Genomic DNA, 25,321 nt, shown 5'->3' with positions numbered 1-25,321 from the left:
AAACAACACCAACTACAACTTGATTCAGAGGTGAAAGCAAGAAACTTGTGAAGCCAATGTGCACGCGAAAGAATGTGTTTTGGTCTCTAGGCTTGAATCTCCATGAGTTCTGTTGTTTATGACAGAAGTGTGCAAAACATTATTAGGCAGAGCGACAAGTAGTAAATTTAACAGAGAGAAAGGTGAAACAGGTGTAGTGAAAAAACTGGAAATCCCCACAGTCTGTTCGACCAGGTACTTCGAGCCTCAGCTGTGAACACTGTTGAGCATTGTGCTGGACTCTTCCGCTTCTCTGGACGCTGCATAAAGAGTCAGTTCAGTACTCATATCCGCGGACAAATCCTCAATGGTATGCTCCGGGTGCTGTGTATGAAACGGTTTTGCTGCTGCTCGAAAATTAATTCTACCCAGCCGGAGACTCATCACGGAGGCAAGCAAAACAATCCCAACGAAGTCCACCAAAAGATGATAGCAAAACAGGTTTGCAGCTGCCGGAATACTCTCCTTTCTCATCCCATCCCAAACTGGCATCCAGCTGGCAACCGGGTAAAGAATCGCACCGACCTGTTGAGGGGAGAAAATTAGCTCGTGAAAATGTTGTGACAGTGAAAATAAAGCCAAAATTAAAAATGATTGGAAGCCGACGAGAACCTGGACAGGAAACGTGGAGAGTGAATGTGGATTTTGGGACACTGTTTTCGTTGAGTATTACACCGCAACCAAATGAGAGGAGAACGATTTCGGTTATTCGACACCAAATGGATACTGTAACGTGTTAGAAATCTTGAAGTAACAAACCAACAAGTGTGACAGCCGCTTGAGCACCCGAATAAGTTCGTCCTGGAAGCGCTCGGCTCTGGATATAATCACTTGTGGACACTCCAATATCAGATTCGTTTTCGTTCCTCACCGACTATCTATCAGGTGAGGACGTACCCAATCTGTCACTCCATTATCACAGCAAGAAGACATAAGTTGCGAAGCGTTACCACTTCACTCGCTTTTGTCTGCGCGGACTCAAGAAAAGCGCGTGAAAACGAACAGTGAAAAGATGAAAGCACTTTGCAGGCACTCAGTTTTACCCCAAGGTGGATACATTTCCTGATCAATACTTTCCGTTTGCACAAATTCGGCCGTGTAGGATACGCTGATCATCATGCTTGCACTAATGTTAGCAGTGAGGGATTCGAAATGCTCAAAAAGAATAAGGATGGACTAGATAGGTCACGAAGGTGACCCACTTCTGTTGCTAACCGAGCAATCGGTTATTCCGGATTTCGTGTGAGGGACAGATGCCTCACTACTCATTGCCCATCCACACGTCGCCATAACTGAGGATGATGGACGGTCTGGGTTGAACGGACAAACATTCTTTGCAAACTGATTGACTAGCACGTGAATTCATCCTTTTGCATGCTGCTGCTCTTGTGGGGTTTTAGCCTTACGGCAAATGACCAATGCAGTTGGTAGTCATCCTGACTATCTGGCTAACTTAAGGATTACATCAACTATCAACTGAGTTTTATCGCCGGACGGATGGCTCGTTTTTCAACCTTCCTATATGCTTAGGAGAAATTGGTCAGATAGTGCGGAAGAGATTCTGTGTTCCTGCAAGGGCTTATTAAGAATGTTGAACCGAAAATACATCATTTATTTATATTGGTTTTAGATGGATACGGAGTTGTAGAATTTGAGCGGTCCTCCACTCGTCCCAGAGCAATTATTCTGTGTGGTTGAATCATCATCCTCAAAGAACCATAGCACTTAACTGTCAAAAAACTATGGAGGAAGGAAGCCTTAATAAACGACAAAAGGAATGGGGAGCACAGGAACTTAGCGCAAAAAGTTCTATCTTCCTAAAGAAAACGGCCAGCAGCAAGGTGCCGAAACTTTCCAAAGACATCAAAATATGCACATCTGGCTGTCCGGTTGGAACCAGAGACCGTCAGCGAGACTGACGCAAAGTTCTTTGCGAGTCCAGTATGTCACATCATACAAGTGTTACCCAGGCAGTCTGGCTATGACGTGACAGCAACCTTGTGAGTAGTGTATTACGTCTTTACATGTGACAGTAAGCTTGCTACTGAGATCGGTCACGTGCTGTCATGTGGGGTTTCCAACCAGACACACGGAGAATCACGTGCACTTTATTAGGGAAGGCGCGAAGATCCTATAGCGCCCAAACTGACAGTAGCTGCTTTCGTTTCGTGTTGTGATGTCCTAACCTGTTCCCGCAAACCTTTTGCTAAGGTGGATTTGGAGTGATAAGATCAGAGGCCATGTTCCACAGCTGTAAGTTGGAACTGCTCAGATTATTCTCTCGTAGACACGGCCCTTAAACATCAGCGATATTCGTTACTGACGCGGTCCAAGTTGGCAAATATTACTCATGCCTTGGTGGTACGTGCGATGACTTCATCCGTGACAGTGAAACAGTCAGGATAAGTGGATCTATCAACAAAACTAGGTTCCCGTTCTGCAGCTTCAAAGGGGTACGCGTGGAGTGGGAAATTCTGAAGTAATACATTGCATTCTTAAGGTGCAAACTGCATAGAGAAACACGGGACCGCTTCGGGTATTGTAGAACAACAGTGTCACGCACATAATCTACGTATACGGGCATTTTTCTCAAGACGTGATATCGATTCACCGCCCTGAGGATAGTATACTCCAGGATGGTGTCAGCTACAAAGTTGAGTAAAATGGTGAGAGAGAGACCCTGAGGAACTCCACTCGTTATGGAAGAATTTTGGGTAACATTGACTAAATGGCTCGAAGAATATCAACAAACCTCAAGAACATTCATCGTTGGCCAAGTGTATGTAGAAACAGTATATGTAGAACGGTCAAGTGTTCAAATAACCCGCCTGGAAGTTACGGAGTTTTGTGGGATGCGCACTGCTGATATCTCTCAATACAGCTGCAACAGCCGTACAGTGCCTCTCGGGTTTTGAGAATAGGCCGACTTTAATTGCAAGACAAAGCCTTCATTGGATACGTAGAAAGTCTAATTATCCACGGAGCAGAAGGCTCCTTTGAGGTCAAAGATAACCGCTACAATCTGTCGGCTCCATATCTGATGCTACTCAAGCATTCGATGTGATGTGACGATGTTAATGCACCCGGTACATGGCAGAAGTCCTGCCTGGTGCTCTCGAACTTGCAGCTCCTTGATGGGGTCCGACCCCACGGTATCATATGAGTTGGTGGTCGTGTTTATTGATGGAATGGCTTCCGCATGATTGCACCAGTCACTTCAGGTACCTTTTCCGAAGAAGGGCACACTCATTGACTGGTCGCAGACTGTTGGAACGCATTCTAATTCCTAGACTAATTTAAACAACCTGACCAAGACAAAACACAAAGACTTATCACCAGTTTTAAGCAACGCTGGTGGGATCTCATCCAGCCCTGAGGCCTAATGGCGCTTCATGCCAGAAAGGCACATTAATACTGCAAAAACTAAGGGTGGGCCTAAACTCACAGACGGCAGCTCCAGTTGAGTGGTTTGGATAAAAGGCACGTGTGGCGGGAAACAGGGTCGACTAAACTGTTGTTCAGACACACAGCCAATCGATCAAGGTATCGGCTCCTGTTGCATAACCAATTTCCACTATTATTCTTGACAATCTCACTTAACAGCCGATTTAATCGGTTCCGTTTTGGGCAAGGGGTGAACATATTCCCAGGCATTCCAAGCTGGCAATAACTTCCTTCATTTCTAAAGCTCTCTGATTCCACCAGTATTCTTGACGGTTGATCCGATGGCAGTTGAGACATCGTCAGCGCACGATCGTCTCTTTACATGAGAATGAAAAGGTTGCAGACCAACAGTCAAGCTCGGCGAGTGGATCAGCTGCCATCTGATCGACAGCTGATAAACCCGCCACAGCTGCCAACACTCAAAAATATTTTCACTAATTTTCTCTATTCACACCCAGACTATCCTTGATCTCAAGTTTAACAGCCATCCTGGCTGACTTACGCTGTGTTCGAAAGGAGGGGCCTTACTATACGCAACAAGCAGGATGGACAAGCTGATGGCCCCACACGACGACTCATGTGGCGTCAAATCATTCGTATTCATATAGTTTCTGGTTCATGTATGCTGAGATACACTCAGAGCGCTAAAATCTGGAGGGGAGGGCGATCAAAATATTCAAACAAAGCTGTGGGCTCAAGAGCCTGACCGCAAACCAGAGGTGGTTGGTAGACAACTTTTAAGGAACATATCACATAGCAAATGAGTTCTCATTTTTCGGATTCAACTATTGGGTCATTGAGCGAATGATCATTGTAAGGTAGACAGCATGAAAGCACTTCGTAATCTCTCACTGAGATGGTGGTGCTTTCTGGGCTCTTTGGACCGAAATGTTTGAATCAAATGTTCGGGCCGCGCTTCAAGGTCAGTGCCAGCGTCAAAGTTTTTTTTGTTAATGCTATTGCATGCACTCATTCACATCTTCATTGTATGCTTTAGTGCTCATATTTAATGACAGCGCTTCTGCTAGCATCATGTAGAAGTTGTCTGTCTCTCGCTCACCAAGGCCAATAGCCGATCCACTAGTAAATATATATTTCTCACTACTCATGAGTAGCAAAAATGTCTACACGCCGTAGATTTCGTCATCTGGTCTTGAGCCACACAAACGGGAGGTCTCGAAAGCTTGCCGTACTTGAGCATGACAAGCCGGTCTCATGGGTTCCCATACTGTCAGATGAGATTTTGAGTCCTAATTTGGGAGTAAATGTTCCGCCTTATATCTAGTGAGTACAGTCATGGAATAAATTAGTCCACCACCAGTTCTCAAATGACTGTCATCGAATGATTCCAACAGACTGCCCGTCTTCAATGTTGGCATTAACCCAATATACCGGTTAGATAGGCAAACAGACATATTGGGAGTAACTGAGGGCCTAAAATACTAGGCATTATCTTCTAGACTCCATACGGAACTTCGGATGGACTGTAAGAAAGAGATGTTTTGTGGTAATGTTATAGTGCCCATATAAGCTTTTCCCTGGGGTAAATTTAGCGATGCCCCCACGCCGGTTACATATGGTTGATATTTTCCTTGTGGGCATATGTCACTCTGCTGCAACACTTCTAAGCAAGGTCCAACCCAAAACCGACAGCATCTCAAACATCACTTTCAGATAGTCGAGGAAGGTATAGGCGGTTGTGGGCATAATCTTTTACAATGGAAGCTGACCCCAAGACATCCCATTCGGTTTACGTGTCTACTGAGTTTCACAGGTGACTATGATGCTATATGTGCTCCAATGCCATAGCGAAGACCGAAAACAATAGGTCTCAGACAAGTGAAGTTGATTACAAACTACTACATGTCAGAAACGACCCTATGGTGGGTATCCTAGAGAGGCCGACCGTTCTCGGAAGTCCTTCCGAACTACAGTCATCGTAAACATAAAAAAGGCACGAAACGTGCGGAAGGTACCTTGCTCCACCAGGAAGAGTCACGACGAAATGGAGGATTAACGCACCTGAGCTACACGGTCTGCGGCTCTACCTGTCTGGAGAAAGGAATAAGCGTAGTCAGTGCATCAGCTACTTTATAGAGCCCGACATGAAGTACTTTGAGGATTTGTAACAAGCAAGTCAACGAGTTGGTGTGGAATGTGCCGCGGTCTGATGCACACCAAACCGGAGATGACTGCAATCTATGTGTTGACATAATACCAAACTAACCTCACATTTCCCCTAAGTTTACACCCGGCTAGTTTTTCATTTAACCGTTTGCATGACTGCAGGGACGCTCGTGATTTTTACACAGACTGTAGTTCAGCACATCCACCTCAGGCAATGAAAGAGTAAATCAGCTCATTCCTTTTACTTCTGATATCATTAGTGACATTTGACCTCAAAAAGAAAACTGCCAGATGATGGTTCATACCGAGACACTGTTCAATCTGAGGCAGTGATTTTCGATCACCTGCCTGATTACTATAGTTAATCGTCGAAAGACTCAAATCGCTACTGATACGAGTTTTCCGCCATTCGGGTGCACAGTCACTAAACTGGCCTCATGCCTTTCAAGTTGATTGTCTGCCCTACCTCAGTGGAACACAATAAACACAAATTCACGAGAGGAAAAACTTGAAACAGTGCAACAATGTCAGCGTGAGATAAAGCTGAGGAAATCAGCACGAATGTCACAAACCTGCCAGAACCACGTGCCTTGAACTAGAGTTGACCAATTGCGAACGATTGCATAAATCGGTTGATCTCTCATGTAAACTTCAGCGAAGCCACTGATGATTGTAAGCAAGATCATTCCGAGGAGCAACATATGTAAATAAACATCCAAAGGAGTTCGTCCATGCAGATGGAATAAGAAAAGGAATCCTTCCGAAAGCAGCGCCACAAAGTTGAACACATATTCCACCTGTCTGAAAAGGAAGTAAGTTGGAAATCCCTATCTGAGCAGACACTTTCAAGAGTTTACAGTGAACCGTGGGTGTTAGTCGTGGAAACTCAACATACGAGGTCTGCGAGTAATACGGGGAATTAAAGGTGCAGCTAACCGCAGCAGAGGGTCGTGTTATAGCTCTACTGGGTGGAAATTGCTAGATTGTGCGGTAATTTCATCCCCACAAACATATTTTCAGTCCTACTAACTCTGTTACTAGATACGCTAGGTCAATCAGGCTGCAGACACAAAAAATCTCTAGTCTGCGGAAAACCCACCTGACTACATATTCAAACGAAACTGATAATTAGCGTGACCTATGAGGCCACACTAGCCTTGAAGAGGAAGTGTGCACGTGAGAGCTAAAATAAACAAGCATTACTAAACACACAAGTTAAGCTGATTGTCACACAACACTTATTGGAAACAGACTGAATGATTCCAAAATTTATTTCGAAATATCTTCATTTGTGTGGTGCTCCCAACGGTGATACTTCGTAGCACATGGGTGCCGTGAAGCCAAACGGCCTCGCAGCCTTGAAATTTAAGTTCCCAACATTCTGGGTACAGTTTCATGTAAGCACCTCATCAGACGACTGCAGAGACGGAGGTCTATGGTCATTGTACTTCTCCTTAGGAAGATTTATAATACACAATATCATTTGGATGCATTCTTTGCTGAGCAGTAGGGCCCCATGCTTGCTGAAAACAGATATAAAACGATAGCTGTAAGCACCTTCGTGAATTGAGCATAGCTTCGACAAAAGGCCGACTAATGATCCAACTAAAATGCTCTGATAAAAAACCGACCATAGGCCTCAGATATCTAGAAAGTACTGGTCTAAGACCATTTGGTGACGCATATTCTGTGGATAAATACAGCAGAAATATTTCGAGAGGCTGGGCACCGATCATTTCCAGCAAGGTGACCACTACGTTCAAACGTTAAACCTTGCTCCAAGCCGATACAGTCGTCAAAACGGCAGGAACCAGTTCCAAAAACTTAGAAAGTAGGTTTGATGAATAACAGCGCAGCATCTACTCGCTGATAAACAAGTAGTAGGGTGTCTAAGAATGGTTTTCACGCGATTTCTATCCACCGTCAGGTGGACAGGGGACCAGTTAGTTTCTTGGGCTAGTGAACAACACTATGGAAGATGACCAGAGATAAACACACTCATTTGGTGAGCACAGGGTAAGACCAAACGGATAGTCCTAATAAACGCAGATAAATATCGAGCGCTAGTAGATGGTCCCGCAAACTTCTCTTAGCGGGAACCAGACGAGTAATGACGAAGGGAAATAAATGTATCTTTGTAATGCACTACTCATAAGGTTGCTGAAAATCCATCGACAGCCCACAATCGGTTTCGCCCTTCTTGGGGCTCATCAGGTAGGCGTGGTCCCTGGGTTTCCGTCAACCTTATGTTCTACTTGAACTAAATGTAAGCTTTTGGTGAGATTCACAGCATGGTGGCTAGTTTTTCAGGCAGGTGAAACCGTCCAACGCCTTTGTGTAAATAATATCATGGAAGTGAAATTGGCGGGTATGAGGAGCGGCTAAGTTAGCAGTGAACGGATAGTTGGGTAAAGATCAACCATCACTGGATTGATCTACGGAAAAAAAGGAACCCCAAAGCTGTCTAAATTAAACAACAAACCTGCACATATACTGTCCGACAAAGGTACATACTGATCGCTCAATCACTGTTTTGCTCATGAAGGTGGGTAGCGCAATTTGAAGCAATCTGTAGTTGTTTATCCTACTTGATCCTACTTGACCACTACAGTTAACTTGGTAGAGAACAAAGCGGATCTAGTTTGTGCTTCAAACGTACAACTTTTTAGTGCTGTACCCTCAAAAACGTGAGCTGAAAGTTAACGCTAGAATGTTGCGCGGATCGATGAGCTCTCGGTCAAGGTCGTAGTCATCGCGACAACACTTATCAGCATGTACTTATGGCGACACCATGCAGCTGGTGGGTGCGTACGCCAAATCTGACTGTTGCACTCGATCGCACCAAGTCGCCACCTTCTCATAGACGCTGGTAAAAATCGCCAGGAAGCCAACAGTGGACCCGAAAGACTGCTGTTTAAAAATCTGGCGCGGCACGATTGCAGTAGCGTTTGAGGAATGGTGTCAAACCGAATAGCACTTAAAGAATGCCGTTGGAGATCACATGCAAAGGGAACTGAAGTGTAACGTGTCCGATCCTCAGTCTTTGCTGCTTCCAACTTTACTTTGGTACGTCCGTACAACATAGCGGAGACATCAGGAAAACAACATGAAATCGCGCAAATGATGGGGACTGAGTCACAGTGTGGTCACACACCAAACACGTGATCATTTTTATTGTTGTCTATCGCATCGACCTTTGTGATCGAATAAAGTCCATTCCAACGATGTATCTAAATGCACAAAGTTGTATTGTCACTAAAGCAGGTTGCTGGAACTCAGGAGGAAGGAGATGGACCCATAGGTTTGAAATAGAAAGATGAGAGAGATGAAACAGAGGACGACTGTTTATAGGATGGAAATAACTTTACTTCTAACCAAAAATCGCTTCATCCGGATTCGATGTTGACAGTAGTGTTTGCGAACGACGGTAACCCGAACAGACAATGGCCTTCGAGATTGGTAAATTCATTGTCCGTTACGGGGGGTGTGAAAAAATCACCACGGGTTGCCTTTTTCGTCCCTTGAAAAGTACAACAACCTGGGATGACAATCAAAGGGCATTACATGGTTTTTTGTGGGGCACTTTATCCAGTTGCGTCTGAGAATCTACGTTGCTTAGCGGGGAGTATCCCAGAGTAGTAATTGACAGAAAAGACTCACGGCGTTTCGAGGCTGCTTATTGGGGAAATACTGAATCTGGTTCTCTTGCTGCGATTATCCAACCTTAGTTAACCTATTCTTTTCCATGATGTCTCCACGTTTACTCAGGAAGCACCCGACCAACGCATTCCTTTCGCTTTAGCCTTCTGAATTCCAGTAAGCCACCAACACTGACTTTGGTTTGTCTTAATATGATGCGACCCACACCGGCAATGTAATCAACCACGCATTCACTGGTCAGGCACAAGGTGAAACGCTTCCGGTAAATTCTTAGGAAAGTCCCTTTGCTGAACAGTCCCTACCGTCGCGTGATTACGCAGTATAGTACAGATACAAAGGCCGCTAACAGCAGCACAGAAGGTAGAAAGAACGAGTTCAACCCATTCGCTGGGGATTGGTTCTGGGTGGGCACAACTTGATAAGTCGTCGTATGTGGGCGCCGTATGAACAGCCATGCCAGTTGCTTAGGCTAGTTTTGGTCGTGTCTGCGTTTGCTACTGTCTTTTGACCTACTGGGTCAAAGCAAGTCGCTTTGAGGGACCTAGCTGCAACCGAGGAAAAATTCACGTGTGCTGTTGGGGGAAGTGTGAGTTTTGAGGACGGGTCCGGGATAGGAAGGGTATGATGACACAGTGACAGTTGTGAGTGGAGCGAAGTTCCCAATTTAATGAGTACCAAGGTAACCTATATATCCCTCAAAATAGTTTGGTGACCTAACTGATATGGATCTATCCACCCGCAAACCCTAGGTTACAAGTTACCACATTTCCAAGGTTTCTGAATTCCAGTACACTGCCAGTATGTACAGTCCTTGGCCTGTCTGAGTAGGGACATCACAAAAACGACAATAAGTTAGATCATGGGTTCAATTCATAGCCAGTGTATAATCTATTCCCGGCTATCCTCTGAGCCCAACTAACACATTTAGCCACGTTAGCAGTTAATATGTCACAGAACAGATTCTAAGGCCATCGAAAAAATTGAAAACAAACTCAACAACGTAGTTAGTTCGGGGTTGTGCAATTAACTCGGTTGACCCCAAGTGTAATCACTGATCTAATAAGTCATTTGGTGATTCATTTCGGCGCTTATACTTCATAATACCCTCAAGAAATTCACACGACGAAAATTCCTGAAAAGCATGATCGCTTTTGAAGCCGACACCAACAACTCCGTCCGTCAATTGTCATAAGTTGTTGAATGTTTCAACGGTCTGTGATGTACTTGGGGCCTAAAATATCCTAAAATGCCTTGACTGGAAACCTGCACATCCATATTTCACAGTACACTGCAGCAACAGACCACGAATAGGGACGAAGTGCTCACGCCCTTGGATAAAGCAGTACAGAACTTCCTAATGGATTTATTTACATGTTACAAACGGATTTCAACTATCAACGTTGAGAACGACTTCCCTAGCGTGGTTCAGGAGGTGGTACCAGGTACACAAGCACAACATAAAGACTAGACTGTTAAACAAAAGTGGATTTGGAACTCACATAGATGTTTTGATTATGCCGTAGTACATGAGGGTTTCTATGATTCCACTGAGTGCGAATGTCGAATACATGGTGCAGTGCTGAATATTCCCAATGTGCACGAATTTTCCATCTTTGAACCCTGTGATAACTTCACCTGTGATCCCTATAAGGCACGTAATGGCTTTTAGCATCGAATCAAGGGGCAATCCTCGACCATTGCAGCCACTAGTTAGCGGGGACGACACACGATTATAGTACTTGGGCTCCGGTGTGCTGCTGAGGTGAAGTTCATAGGCCCGGCGACGGTAGAACCTCCTTAAAAGGTCCCACACACCCCATACACTAAATAGGATGAAAAAGCTTCCAGGGAGAGCATGGCCACCGAATGTGCCCATTTCGGGACGGCTCAACAAGCACAGCACGCGCAACGATCGAAGATGAAAAAATGCACGAGTAGCGCTGCTTCTGACTGGCTGTGAGACATACCCGATTCGATTGGCTGAGCAACGGCGCGTAGCAGCCCACATGACCTTGTAGTCGCATCGACGCGTTTGCAGGTACAGCTCAGTCCGGCGTCATGATTGGTCAGAAGACCCAAGCAGGTTTCCGTCGCTCGGCAACCGTGCATGCAGGCGAACGCTTGATTGCACAGCATCACTTTATCTTAGCAGAAGGCAACGTAAGGCCGGATTGCTTCGATGTTGCTGGCGTAGTAGCTCAGTCTGTGCCGACCGGCGCTGTGTCGCCACTTTGGGTTTCGGGACCTTGTTGAAAAGTTGGGATTAGAAAGGGCTTTTTGCTAAATCGTTATATGGGCAACATATCACTAACAATTGTTTGAAAAGCTTACACCCCCAAGGCCCCATAATCAGGAGAAAATTGTGAGTGGCTGCAACGACACACTATAGACACCGGGGAAGTTTGCCCTTAAAATAAGTTTTGACTGCTACCTAAACACTCCTAGGACCATTGAGGACTTGTATAATCCCAGGTTTCGGTTTTGCTGATTGGTGGTGTCCGCGGTTCTGTCCCAGTGATCAGGGTAACGATCGGAGACGCAATTCATGTGGGCTGCTGGAATGTCCGTGCCTTTCTTGATGACGTAAGTTAACGTATCAATATGCGAATGGTGCTCAACCAACAACCTGAGCATTTTCAAAAACCTGGACTCCTCGCTTCGGTCCTCGGTCTCCTGGGGTGGGGTCCTACCGGTTGTACCATAGTGGCTGAAGTGAAAACTCAGGCCTGCTTGGTGCCGACTATCCTCTCAAGAGACATTTTACCTTCCGTCTTGAGAGATGCTATCGTGCGACAGATGGTTTCAGACGCTCTCCAAAGGATTTACCCGCACTTGCCATCCGTGCTTCCACTTTTTCATCGGGCGCTTTTTTAAGAACAACTTCGGCGACGAGCGCGAGAAAATTCCAACCACTCAGAAAACCACGATTACATGATGGAAACTGGTGACTGAAATAACAAAAACTTATGCTCCAAATGGGAAGGCCGGACAAGGACCGGTGTTGCGCGAACACTAACCGCGAAAGTAATTCACTTGCCTCCAATCAACTCGGAACGTCTCACACATATTCTCAGCGCCCGAAGGGGTCTCTATTGGTCGTACTTTGTAACACATTCCCTGAGACAATAAATCACTTCACAACATATTCGCCATGTGCACAAGTGTGATCATTAACTTCATCGCACTAGGTGGAAAACCTTGCCCAAAACAGCAAGCGGCCGTTCCAGATAAATCTACCGATGAGCACTTCTCAGACCGAGATTCGTAATGAATTGCTTTTCGAGCCGAATCATATGCTAGTTTTCTGATGTTTGTACTGGTTTTCAAATAGACTACATTATTGTGGTCACTTGTTGGGTAAAGTCTGTTGGTCCTACAATTAGGACACCAGGAAGAGCTGCGTTTCACGTCAAGTCTTTGCTTGCATAGGTTTCACAGTCTATTTTGTCACCCACCACAAGGTCCGACTCACAAAACCTATCAAAGTAGTGTACCATGAGAACGTGAAAAATAATAGCTAAATCTCGGCTGTAGTCAGCAGCCAACCGACTAACAACTTATCACCTCCTCCCCGTCTTCATCTAATCTCATTCGAAAAGTCTTGGTTCAAGCCAAACATGGTCATACAGCATGTCCTCACGTCGAAAATCGGATGACAGTTGGAGGCCACAAGGACCGGTCTTCCAAAACAGCCATCCATATGCCTCAGAAAGTTGTCCGGCCACGTATGATCTATGTTTCCTTTCTCAGCTTGCGTCACTAAGCCACTTGCTCAACTGGAATGAGCCGTATGGGTTGTTGGTCAGAAACGATCATTTCTGGAGACAACTACAAACGCCGAAGAACACGCACAACTTTTTGGTTCATCCGCCATGTTCCGTACCAAAAGCATGATCAAATTACGCGTTTCTTGATGCCCATAGTCAGTTGCTGATGAACTACGAGGGAAACATTTAGGAATCAACCGACAGCTCTCACTCATTATTTGATTAATTCATCACAGAAAACAAAAATTTCACACTGGGCGCCATTCGGGTTCCTAACCAATGTGAATTAACGCGATTGATGAGGCCACCAAAGAGCTAAAAGACCCCAAGTTAGTTAGGACTACTTTTGATCAAAATTCAAAAAACCTGTCTTACATCATTCTGTGTCTTTCTATCCAATATGGGATGATAAACCATCCCTGGTGGATTAGGCTATTTCTGTGCCATTTCAGATGCCCCTATGGACGAGGGAAAGTCCTGTGAGAACTGCAGGGGTATCTATCAGCCTCAAATATATCGTAGTCAAAATCCTTGCTAGAAAGACCAAATCAGCTAGGTTTCTAGCGAAATATAAATCATTTACATACTAATTTGTCCTTGACAGGAGACTCACCTAAAACCCAGCTCAATCTTTCGTTTATGATATTTCCGTCCACCCATAGTTTATGTTGTTCAAAGATTTATGATACTCTGCGTTTTTTAGGATCACTACGAGTTCCAGAAACGAAGCGCAGCCCACTTTGCTCGATTATGTGTGGCATTTGATCTAATTAACACATAAATAGATTGGCGCATGCTAAAACGGATTACCTACCACATAGGTGTTCAAATCTAATAAGGGACCACTACTCAAGAACAAGGGTAGTAACAAAGTTGTTTGTTCCAGATTCCAGTGGCTGATTCATTCATCGTTTTCGATTTCGTAACCATCAGTGATTTTTGGGTGTACCTTTTTCACTCTGCCACTTAGGTAACGGGCCTTGACTGTGCTGACAATATCGTCATCATGAATAAACAGCCCACAGTGATTCTCACTCTTCATAACTGTACCAACAGCTGGTTTTGCTGGCTGGACTGAAAACACATAATGAACAGGGAAATACTCTATCATAGTCTCAGTATCAGCTGAAAGTCCATAAACCAAGTCGAACCTTTAAGTACCCGGGCTCCATAAGCTAGCCTTGTATGTTAGTGGTGCTGATATGGTCAATTAAAGTCTTTGCCGGCCAGCTTTGAAAAAGCAAAACTTGGGTTCGGCACTTACCCCATGGGTGTTGGCTGGCTGAAACAACCGCATTAAGACGGGAACTGTTTAACTGAAAACAGTGTAGACACAAGATCAGCTCTATTACTTCCTTCGTTCACTGGCGTATCGCCACATACGATGTGTAAGTAAATCCAAAGTCCCTTGATTGTGCCTTGCATAAAAAACAATTCCAGGTGCGGAAGTTCAACTGAGAGACAGATGTCTTTGGTAAAAAAACTGAGCAACTAGAATATTTAGTAACTGGAGCGGGGAACACGGTGAGCAACAGCTGATAGTAATGGCTTTTCATACATTAACGGATGATAAGAGCGCAGAAATCGTCAGACTGCTCCGTATCATTGATAACAGTTCAAATGACGTCTCTGAAGCAGAAATTCAAGGTGCGTAAGACGACACAAACGAAAGATGCAAGTTATTATCCTTTTTAACGGCAGGAAAACCAAGTGCATCTTAGTTGCGATACCAGTGAAATTTTATAATGGGTTACTCAAGTTATTATCCTTTTTAACGGCAGGAAAACCAAGTGCATCTTAGTTGCGATACCAGTGAAATTTTATAGATGGGTTACTATTCCTTTTTTTCATTTTGAAACGATGTGCATTATGATTATCAGGCACAAGAGGGCATAGAAAGAAGCGGTGATCAATTCTGACCACAAAACTTCTTGAAAATATCGTGTGGACCACACTCGGTTCATCCAGTGTTGCACTGAAGACTGTAAGCTCGTACTGTCACCTGTCAGGTGATCTTAAAGACCATTAAAAACTTCGGTTAAAATAAGTCGAGATCCGAACTTTTAGACGGAAACTTGATGAATCACTGATTTATTTTCACACATTTGCAAGACCATCATGGTGATAACGTTTGCTGAAGGGAAAGAAATGACAAGTATCCAAACAGCTTCTGAAAAAAGTTTTTCCTAAAACGCAATTGAGCTTTTATCCCATTATCAATTTCAAAAAGGGATCGATTGGTCGCAACTACTCTTGTTCAGTTCAGTGGCTAAGGAATGCATTTTCGGAACGTCAAAGCTTCCACACCTTGTGCTGATGTAAACCTTGATGGCTTTACCTTTCTTCCATGCTAACTAACGTGTAGCACGCGTACAGTTGGTTGGTTAAGCAGCCCAACGTGAGCCACTGTGACAGTACTGTGGTTGCACTGAACACTGGGCGAGATTTACGCTGTACAATTACGTGAATAGTGTTCGGTTTCAAACCACAGTGTTGCTGTCACGAGAATCGGGTACACCACAGCAAAATAACTATGGCAAAATGACATATCAGTGACACGAATCGCTTGCGAATACTGGTGTAACGGTGGATGCTACTGATGAGGCATGCGAGTAGTATGTTTTCTCGTGAATCCGCTTCGCGTCTTTTGAAAAGTGAGATCTCTTACAGAATCTGTGGAGTCGCTTTGTAGCATTTACTTTCATTTGAGTGACAGTCAGTGAATATCCAGGAAAGTTCAGGAAGATGCGTTCGAGGAGAAGGTGGATATTCCGTTTTGTAAACAAGATGCATATAAGAGTTTTGCTCTTCCGTCCAATAGTGTGTAACTGTTCCGTTGGTGTTTCTTTAATAAGGAACGCCGTAACGAAGGCCTTCTTCCCTTCACTGGTATCATGGTTCAGTTGTAATAGAGGTTTCTCGATATGTTGAGAATCCGGAAGCACTTTCTTGTTGGGAATCGTCACCAGTGTGCATCACACAAACCTCTAGAGAGATTTGTCTTCTCGACATCCCAGCCAGTGGCTAGACAGTATACCGTCTGGTCTGATTAATTCGGGCGAGAACGGGATATAGCATCACTCGTCCTTTGGTCCCGCAGCTGACACCATGTGGTCACGTGTTGTCTGGTTTCACCAGTAAATTACACGCACTGACACAGACCCGATAGACTAACACGCATACACAGTTGGTACTATGTATCTTGCGTGATTTCTTCAACAATCTCACGGATTAACCGATATCAGGGTAGTGTTGTAGCAACATACGTAACAGCTGTGAAAGAAAATTTTTGGTAGCGCATGTGACAGTAAACACTCGTTTGCAAAATAAGTTACTGGGAATAGGAAACTCAGCTGAAATTCCATAGAATCTCACTTTTCTAATGTTCTTCGATGTTCTTGGCGGCCTTTGTGCAACAAATTCAATTCTAGAGGAATACCATAAATGACAGAGTTAGTTGAGGTGCATTTGAGTCTTCCGTCAAAAACAGTTTATTTGATTATGGGTGTAGTTCGTGAAGGATATGGCCTCTTCAAACAGGTGGTCATCGTTGATGGGACAACCCTATCACCTTTCACAATAAAACAAGCACATATGAAATGATTAGCACTTGTGTTAGAAGGAAACCCTGCTACAATTGCTGATTACGGGCGATTACTAACTAACACCAAATCAGACCAAATCGATGCGTTTACTTGACCAGTCTACTACATCTTGTAATACACTTGCAATTACAGTAGAAAGAACCGGTGCCTTTGTCGGCGGATCTATAAAGGTTGTCAGGAGTTGTGTAGTTAACAGACGAGTGCTCAATATGAATGGCCCGTAACCGGAGATCATCAAGTGCCCTTTGTGCCACTGAAACGGGTGACATACTTAAAACTTTGTCCTCATGAATTTTCTGTGCTCTAAAAACCCTAGACTGTTAGATTTATGTAAAGCGATGTTGAACAAAATACACTAAAAAACACTACTGACAAAAAAAGTAGCGTCTCAGGTCACATGCTTCGCTTGGAACGAATGCCAGCCCAAACTAATGTACCAAATCAGCTCAGCTATCAAATCAACGACAATAAACTGAGTCTTTTCAATGGAATAGCGAATGACAGATTTCATTACAAACCAAGCTAAGGTACAATCGGTTTCGATATAAAGTGGGGGTTTCGGACGCTTTTCACAGTTGGGATCCCTCATCCACTTGAGAAAAACTGGATGCGTTTGCGCGAGTCATCCCTAGTACGAAGTACTGCATTTCCTTTCAACTGAGGTTTAGTGATCAAAGTAAACCACAGTGTAATCACACAGGCATGATTTGTGGTGGCCCGGTTATCCATCTTCACAGGATTTTCGTGAAACTACCACACAGTACTAGTTCAACAGCATGTTTGGATTTATTCGGCCCAGCAAAACAAATCCAGATTAAAGCTGAGAAGAAAATTCCTTACATGTGAGTACAAAGTATTCCTCATAGTACCGCGCTAATGTTCCTTATTGGGACAGTTTATATCATACAGCGATATTTGGGGCAAATTCTTGTGTAATTCATGAGGTCCGGGTCATCATTTATCAAACATCTTCAGACATATACTCCCTTCATTGATTTGAGACTCACCTACTCGCAGCTACCGTCCCGCTGCTGAGTGCCAGTTCACTGACAATTTTCTCTGCATGTCTTGTCTTGAAAGCTCGTCTGTGAGAATCTGTTTGTTGCCTGACACTGGTTGCTCTGATCTGCATGAATGCGTGTTCACAGGACTTAGATGCGGTGTTGGTCACACCCACACACCCACAACATGTGGATCGATACTGTGGTGATTTTGAGCTGACCATGCAGACCGTATACAAAAACGCATTATCTTGTGTGGGTATCGAGCGCCATACGCAGCCGCCAGATTCAGTACGAGAGAGTTTACGATTCTGTCGGCCTGACGTGAATGATCAAGTAGAACCGGAGCAGAAGAAAACTGGCGTCGCTAGTCCACTACTTTTTCGAACACCCGCTCTTGTTTTGCTTTCTGTCTTATTTTCCTCACCTACCTACCACAACGCATTGCATCTTAGATTCGTACAGAAGAGCAGCTTGGCAGTGTTGGAAATGTCGGATCTTTCCCAGATAAGCGCCGCCAAAAAATCAACCCCCGCCACCCGAAAAAGATTAGAAAGTAGAGGATATGAAATTTGTACTTTTAGTTTTTATTGAAGGACATGTCATTAATAATTTGTATGAAAAGGTCCGTTTTTCGGTACCTTCGCCTCCAAACGAACTCACACAAGTAGTCGTCCACTAAAGATCAATGTGTGTCGCATATGTGTTTTTTCTGCATCCTGTAGACGTTTCAAAGAGATTCGATCGTATGTTTGTGAGCTCCAGTCGTTGGATCCACAAAGCTTTCGGTATGATTAACTGTTGGGGCCTGCAACAGCCGCCAGGAAAAAACTTCGCGAAGAAAGTTTTTGCAGTCAACAGCGGTCGTGTGGCTAATGGATAATTCCTCTGAGCAGAATCTGATTCTTGCCAAATTTTCGGATCAGCAATAAATGGATGGAATTACTGTCCTAAACTCCAGCCTAGATCGCTCTAGCCAAGTTCCCTTTCGAAGAATGATTTCTTGCCGACACTGTCAGGCGTTACACCTCCACCTGTCAGAAACAGTTGAAAGTGTCATTTGGTGGCCATTGTTGCATAAACGTTGCTGATGGGTCACTCCGTGGCTTTGCAAAAAACGTGTTGCCTTCATTTTGTCATGAATGAGATTTGAAAGCTTCAGAAAGTCCATTTAAGGTCTTACGTCCGAAAGGAGGAAATTTTTGCACAAAATGAGCCTACATGCGGATAAGGAATTGTTTTCATCAAAAATAGGTCAAGGTTGTGTGCGTACATTAAACTGGAGCTGGCAAAAAGTGGCGGGGCTTAACTTTTCGCACATACGCGTCTTGCATTAGTGGCGGAGCTTATCTGCAGAAGATCCGAAATGTCTACGTCGAAATAGCATGATCACATTCGTTCGATCTTCAGTTTAACCAAGCTGGACGTGTTGTAAGGGGATAAATGTGTGAAACTGTAAAATTGTGAAACTGAACCTTGTTCCCAAATGTTCCCGAATTTAACCTATCATGAGTAGAAACCAGGCTGGCTGACACCGAGAAGGAAGCAAACGTCTCTAGAAATATTCCGATACAAATTGATGAGCTGTGTTCGGTAGCAGTGCACAGCTCGGATAAGTAAGAGATCTCTGCGTGATGCAAATTTTCGTTTTGTTTCTTTTTCGCTCACCTTGTGTGACTACTTTGACCGGCTAGCTCAGCTTGTATTGAGTTTTGTTAATCGTGCTGTCTACCACCTGGTTAGTGTTGAATGCATGGTCTGTTCTGTCCTACTTCTAACCCCACATGATTCAACCGGCTGGGTCAAACCACACGACCCAACTGTCCCCATCAGACAAAGGGCTAATTCCCCTCCACCTCCGTGTAGCCAATGCCATGTTTCACTCAACATAAAACGTTCAGGTGTTCGGATTAGCTTGACATGCACACCAATAGACTCTGGGTGGTCGTTTCATGACAACCTGCACCGTAGGGAAATCCACCACGAACTTGCCTGTTTTAGTGAAGCCTGGGGAGCATTGACCGTATCTGAGCTCATGCAGTTTGACGAACAGTGTGAGAAACTGTTCCAAGTGTCGGTGACATGCATCCATATCATATTGGCTTCCTAATCAGTCAAGATACATTGTTCTGTGACTTACAGGTCATCGTCTGCCACGAGGTGCGAAAAACTGTCAGTTAAAAAGTGGAATGAAGCTAAAAAGGCTGTATTGAATTTAACTTGACCTCATGACGATTGCCCCATTTATTTGTTTACTCCGCCTATGTACTTTTGATCGCCAATTGTTTTGTTCATCTTCAGTGCGCTGAAGATGTCTCCTCGAATGGTGACGAAACGTTTGCAAATCAATTGCCAAGCTCGGCGAACAGATCAACAACCACCTGATCAATTACCAACCAATACACCCGAGCTACCAATATTCCAAAACATTACCAACGTTTAAGGGTCTGTTTTAGGCATCAGACTGACTACATATGTCAGCTGATTCTAGCGCCATGCTGCTGCAACACCGGATAACCAACCACAATCTAATTCAAAAAATGTTCAGTAAACATCGATGATGGTGAAATACACTAAACGAATCCAGCTATCGATCGATGTGTGACATGTCCCACGTACATGACTGCCATAAAGCGAAGTTGCAAAGCGCCGTCTCACTCTCGTCAACTAGAGACTAGGGTGTGGGCGACCAATTTTACACAAGTTATCGCCTTCCAGGATTGGACACGATAAGATAAATGCCGGAAATTTTACCTTATGTCACAACTAAGCTGTGATGTTCTTTCACTTATCTTACAGCCACCTTCACCTTCCTACATTCGAGAGAATATACAGGGAAATCGAGGAACAACCTACTCCGATTCTTCTACCCCGTTTAGTAAACATCCGGCAACCTAATGCAGAAACGGATTTGTTGACCACTGTCCACCCAGGTGGTCTATTAGGTTCTTTTTTTCTTTGCTTCTGAAACAAGCTTAGGGGTTATCCGGACGGGGCCAACAGCCATCTATTTGGGGTTCGGACTCAGGGTTTTGAAATGACAGCTCACGATTTTATGCAGTTCACCGCATGAGCGGAAATTTAGTATAATAGATCATTAAGAAGAAATCTTTTGAGAATCTAGGTAAGTAACATCTGTGTGTACAGAATCGGATATCTCTCATATGAGTTTTGCATGGTGATCTCTTTGGTGCGGTAGGAGCGTATTTGCTAACAATTGGTGGTGCACAGAACGAACTTAACTGGCTATAGAGCATACGGGTGGAAATCTTCGAAAATTCAAAATAATTCGGAGACAAACACATCTGAGATGTAAATAACACACTCTTAATTCTCCTCGAAATTGATTCGTGGGGAACTCATGTCACGAGGACGTCTGGTGTGAGCAGCTGAGAGATACTGGGTGGCCTTTCCCCCAAGGCACAGATTTCAGGATGAATCTCGTGGTTGGCCCCAAAAACAACTATCGGGCAGTTGCAAAAAGAACCTCTAGGTATCAAATGCATCTTGCGTTATGCTACTGCAGAGCAGACTTTCTATCTGTTAATACCGCATTGAATTCTCGTCTACCGGAAGCTGGAGCGGAAAGCGGCTGTCTGTACTCAGTAATATGTTTTTGCCGTTGGTGTGACAAGTCGCAAAAACTAAATAAACTCTCTCCTGATGGATATATGCGCGGTTATCCAAAGATCCATTTTTGGAGGAAAAATTTGGTTGCACAATGTGGTGCTGTAAAATATTGTGCGTGTTACGCGCCGGCATTTCGAAGTACGTGTTTTTTCCGATTATTTTTGGTTGTGAATCCCGTTTCAATTTATAATCAGGATAGACGTGACAGCACTTCCAGATAGGCGTATATTTTCGAGCCCTAATGTCTGGAAATTTTCGTTCCTCTGAATCCTCCCTCTTTGAGCGGTCGTTATTTGGAACCAAATACCCAGACTGATAGATATTTTCCAGAATAGCTAAGTTCTGATTAAATTTACCCTCAACAACAGGACATTCCAACTGAACTGAGAATTATCGTATTGACGTTCGACCTACTGGTCGTACTGGAAAATTTACCAAGCCCACCACCATATGCTCAGTTTTAGAAAACACTTGTGGAACCATTGAAGGGTCGTTACGCTACGATTCAGCTCTAAAGCATCCCGAGTTCCGTCAAATTGTGACGTCGTTGGCAATATGACAGGCCGAGATACGATAGGTGTTTAGCGTTTATTCTTATGCTACTCGTCATTTGTGAGTAGCGTGTTACCAGTTCATCGATTGGATGCAGAATGAATGGACTTGTGGTTCTCGGGATACCCGATTTGAAATAAACTTCGGCGCAGGAAGAAATTCAAACGTCATTAGCTTGCAAAATTAACTACTGGTGTTCGTGAGTCATATTATTCGGTTGGATGATTTTTGTTAGGATTATGCTAAATCCGGCGGTTGCTATGACAAACTTATCACACCGGATGATTCAGTGACCTGCACTGTATAAAGAAATAAAAATCTCTGTGGGTCTTTCTTCGTTAGGTATCCTATTTTTGAGTGGTTACTCGAGTCAACGAGAAAACCCCACGTCTAGATACTTTACGTCTCCGAGCTTTCCCGATTTTTCCTACGTTCAAACTTGGAGGCTTTATGGAATTTATTCACCATATCACTGGATGGAGAACATAATTCACTTGCCTGTGTCAGCAGTACTATCGCTTTGGGGGATTCAAAAGCCCTTCAGAACTTGTTTCGCAGACCTTCTTGGATCACTTGTAGGTTGTAATATCAGAGAATTCAAAACAGCTCACTCATGCCTTCTAAGTCTAGCATGATATAGGGGTACGTTTATCCACTGATTTTGGCGGGAATGGTTTTTTGGGTGGCAATGATCTTTGGATAATCCTAGTGAAATCTACTAAAAAATAGCTGGCGATTCAAAAGATCAACGAATATTTTTCCCATATCCAATTAATCTACCACCAGGGAAAATGCAACAACCATTGAGTGCCCTTTTAACTTCTGAATCAAACATATGTTTTTAGAAAGTTTCTTCATATTGGTTAATTCAACTTTGTCGTCGTACGTTGCATTTGGAAGTATCCCCACCCTCCTGTACTACACATTGCATGAAGCTGGTCCATGTATTTTCAAGGGCTCCCAGCATTGTCAATAGGTATGTTCACTCGTATTGGCCTCTTAAGAGTATTCTATAACTTCGTTATATATGTTTATCCCTGAATCTCAAGGGACGTGTGTAGCAAGCCACAGTGCAGGCTGTTTTGTTGTATGGCTGTGAGACATAAGCCATTCGAGCAGTGGAACTTAGACATCTTCAGGTGTTCGACAATCGTTGTCTCAGAACCATAGCTTCTGTACTTTGTTGTCGGCGAATCCGTAATGAGGCAGTTAGAAAGTGCGTTTTCAGTTGTGCAACGGGTACTTCGATTAAAGAATGTATCCAGCATAAGAAGCTACGTTGGTTGGGGCATGTGTTACGTATGCCGAACCATCGTTTGCCGAAGAGAGTGCTGTTTTCCATGCCCAATTCATGGTGGTGTAAACAGAGAGATGGCCAACCCTTGACTTGGCAGAGAAGTATGAAGGAGATCACGAAACGCTTGGGTGCTGCCGGTGCTACTCTCCCTCCAGGATGAGGACCACGTGATCCTCACTATGCCTGGTTGGAGACACTACAAGATATGGCTGCCAACCAATGTCAGTGGCGTTCTTGTTGTCAGTTTCTATCCAGATTGCCTGAGTGAATGTCAGGAGGGGTAGGCACCTCGGAATGATTGTGTTAAGCTAGCACTAATTCCGTTTCCCGTCCACCTTTACTCTTTTCTTTACAATAAGGCTTTCAAATAAATCATGGTTGTACGGCAGTGAAGCATTGGTGTTGAACACTGATGTCGTGCTGTCGAAGATTATTATTATTATTAACATTATATGTTCTCTCGGGTCACCGTACAAAAAGTAGCTACGTGCATGCTTTCAGTGATAGTAGGTTTATTCCGAAATGCCCAAATTACCAAGACGATGCTCAGTTGGATCAAACTTCCATTTGACTTATCTGGAGCCGTTTATTTAGTTACCACTGCTCGGGTTAGCCATACTATGTTGCTGAAAGGTAAAGAAAGGGCGGAGCTATGAGACAATATATTTTCCTGACACAATTACAACAGTCTGTGTTGTGCGGACACATACGAACAGGATGTTTTCAACTTAACTGATCATGTGGTGTGGATGCTAAGAAGCGCTCGCCTTAGAAATAGGAGAGTAGCGCCGGTCCGATCGTCGATTCTTGGGTTCATTTGTCAAAATGCTACATTCTACCAGCAGTATAGCAACAAGGCTTCACTTATCAACAAATTTAAAGTTGGAGTAATTGACAAACAGCATCTAATCGAAAACGCTGGGAACGTGGGGGGGGGGCACAGGGTCCTTATTGAGGCATATTTTGACCTTGAAAAACCATGTTTTCTGCCCCCTGACCAGAGCAGCAAGACATCCGCATCTCTTATGGGAGCTTTCAATGACAACAATACAGTGATTCCAGAGAATTTCTACTAGAGAGGGACTTCCTTGATTTGATGGCCACCTATTGGGGACTTTTACAATGTCTGATGAAAAAAGAAAGCTTATTTCGCACAGCCTTCGAATCGTGGATTCTCTCTACCTGGTTAATTTATTTCTCCTGTTTTTGAAGAACCATTATAGGGGTGTTGTAAACTGACAGTACTAACACAACAAAAGTACCGAAACAGTGGGATTTATTTTGAAGCGGGCTGTTATGAACCAATGTCTTGAGCACTACAAAGCACCTCCTTTGCCTGGAGCAGTGACTTCCGTTGTCCACTACTTGTGCTTTGTAAAGAGTCTTCAGTTAATTGGAAATTCAAACGAAGGACGATTTGGTGATACCCGATTCTTGCGACACTCAGTCTTTATTAGCAATTTCGATCTGCGAAACAGCTTACAAGGAAAGACATATCGACCCCAATTTTTTCACCACGTGAGTCCTCCTTTATGCTCAAAACTTCCTCATTTAATCGTGAAGGGAAAGCTCTTTCCCCGAAACAACCTTCAGTGCAAGTGACACCTTTTGTTCAGCATACACTAGTGTGTTGGAATGATTCTACTGAGGATCTCTCCATTTTTCCCTTCCCATCTTGGGGAAGCATATCTTGGCAGCGGAAAAATTGAATATATACGCATTGTGAGTTGTGGCAAATGGTTCAAAACAAGGACATAGGGGCTAACGGAATAAAAGCACCAGCAGGGAACGTGTGGAGATACTAAAGGGCTCCGTTCGACTGTAGCTTCTCCCGTTTTACTTTGCTTTGTCATGGACTGGCCCCCGCAAAACTTTCGGTGAAATTTCCTTAGACGAGACTTCCTTAGATAGCTGGTGACAACGCCTGTGTACCACATGCCCCAACAATTATAATCTGAGAAGTTCAATTTGCTTCTCTACCGGTCCTGATTCGTTATCAAATATGCGCTAAGACAACGTTTTGTTGCTTGCTCGCTGTAGTCAGCTACTTCTTGGTAGGCTACGAAGACACCGGAGATTAAACAACTGGATGTTTTAACGGTTCGCAGATATGAAGAGTCTAGTTTTACAACCAGATGGCTAACTTACAGCTGTCTTGTATACACAGGCTCTTTAGCCTAAGTGAGGTGCGCTAAACGT

At 44.0% G+C, this 25,321-nt stretch overlaps 1 protein-coding gene across 1 annotated transcript; it reads right to left on the bottom strand.

Annotated features, from left to right (window-relative positions):
* Positions 1-15: 15 nt before the first annotated feature.
* T265_07300 (hypothetical protein) lies at positions 16-11,278 on the bottom strand (the record flags this gene model as incomplete). Its single annotated transcript, XM_009172787.1, has 3 exons — positions 16-564; positions 6,183-6,411; positions 10,770-11,278. The coding sequence occupies 3 exons, from the start codon at positions 11,276-11,278 to the stop codon at positions 247-249; spliced, it is 1,056 nt and encodes a 351-aa protein (XP_009171051.1).
* Between the last annotated feature and the right edge of the window lie 14,043 nt (positions 11,279-25,321).

This window comes from Opisthorchis viverrini (genome assembly GCF_000715545.1).
Source record: "Opisthorchis viverrini unplaced genomic scaffold opera_v5_165, whole genome shotgun sequence".
Lineage (NCBI taxonomy): Eukaryota > Metazoa > Platyhelminthes > Trematoda > Opisthorchiida > Opisthorchiidae > Opisthorchis > Opisthorchis viverrini.
Note: the sequence above shows the minus strand (reverse complement) of the source record. Positions and strands in the feature narration are given on the sequence as shown.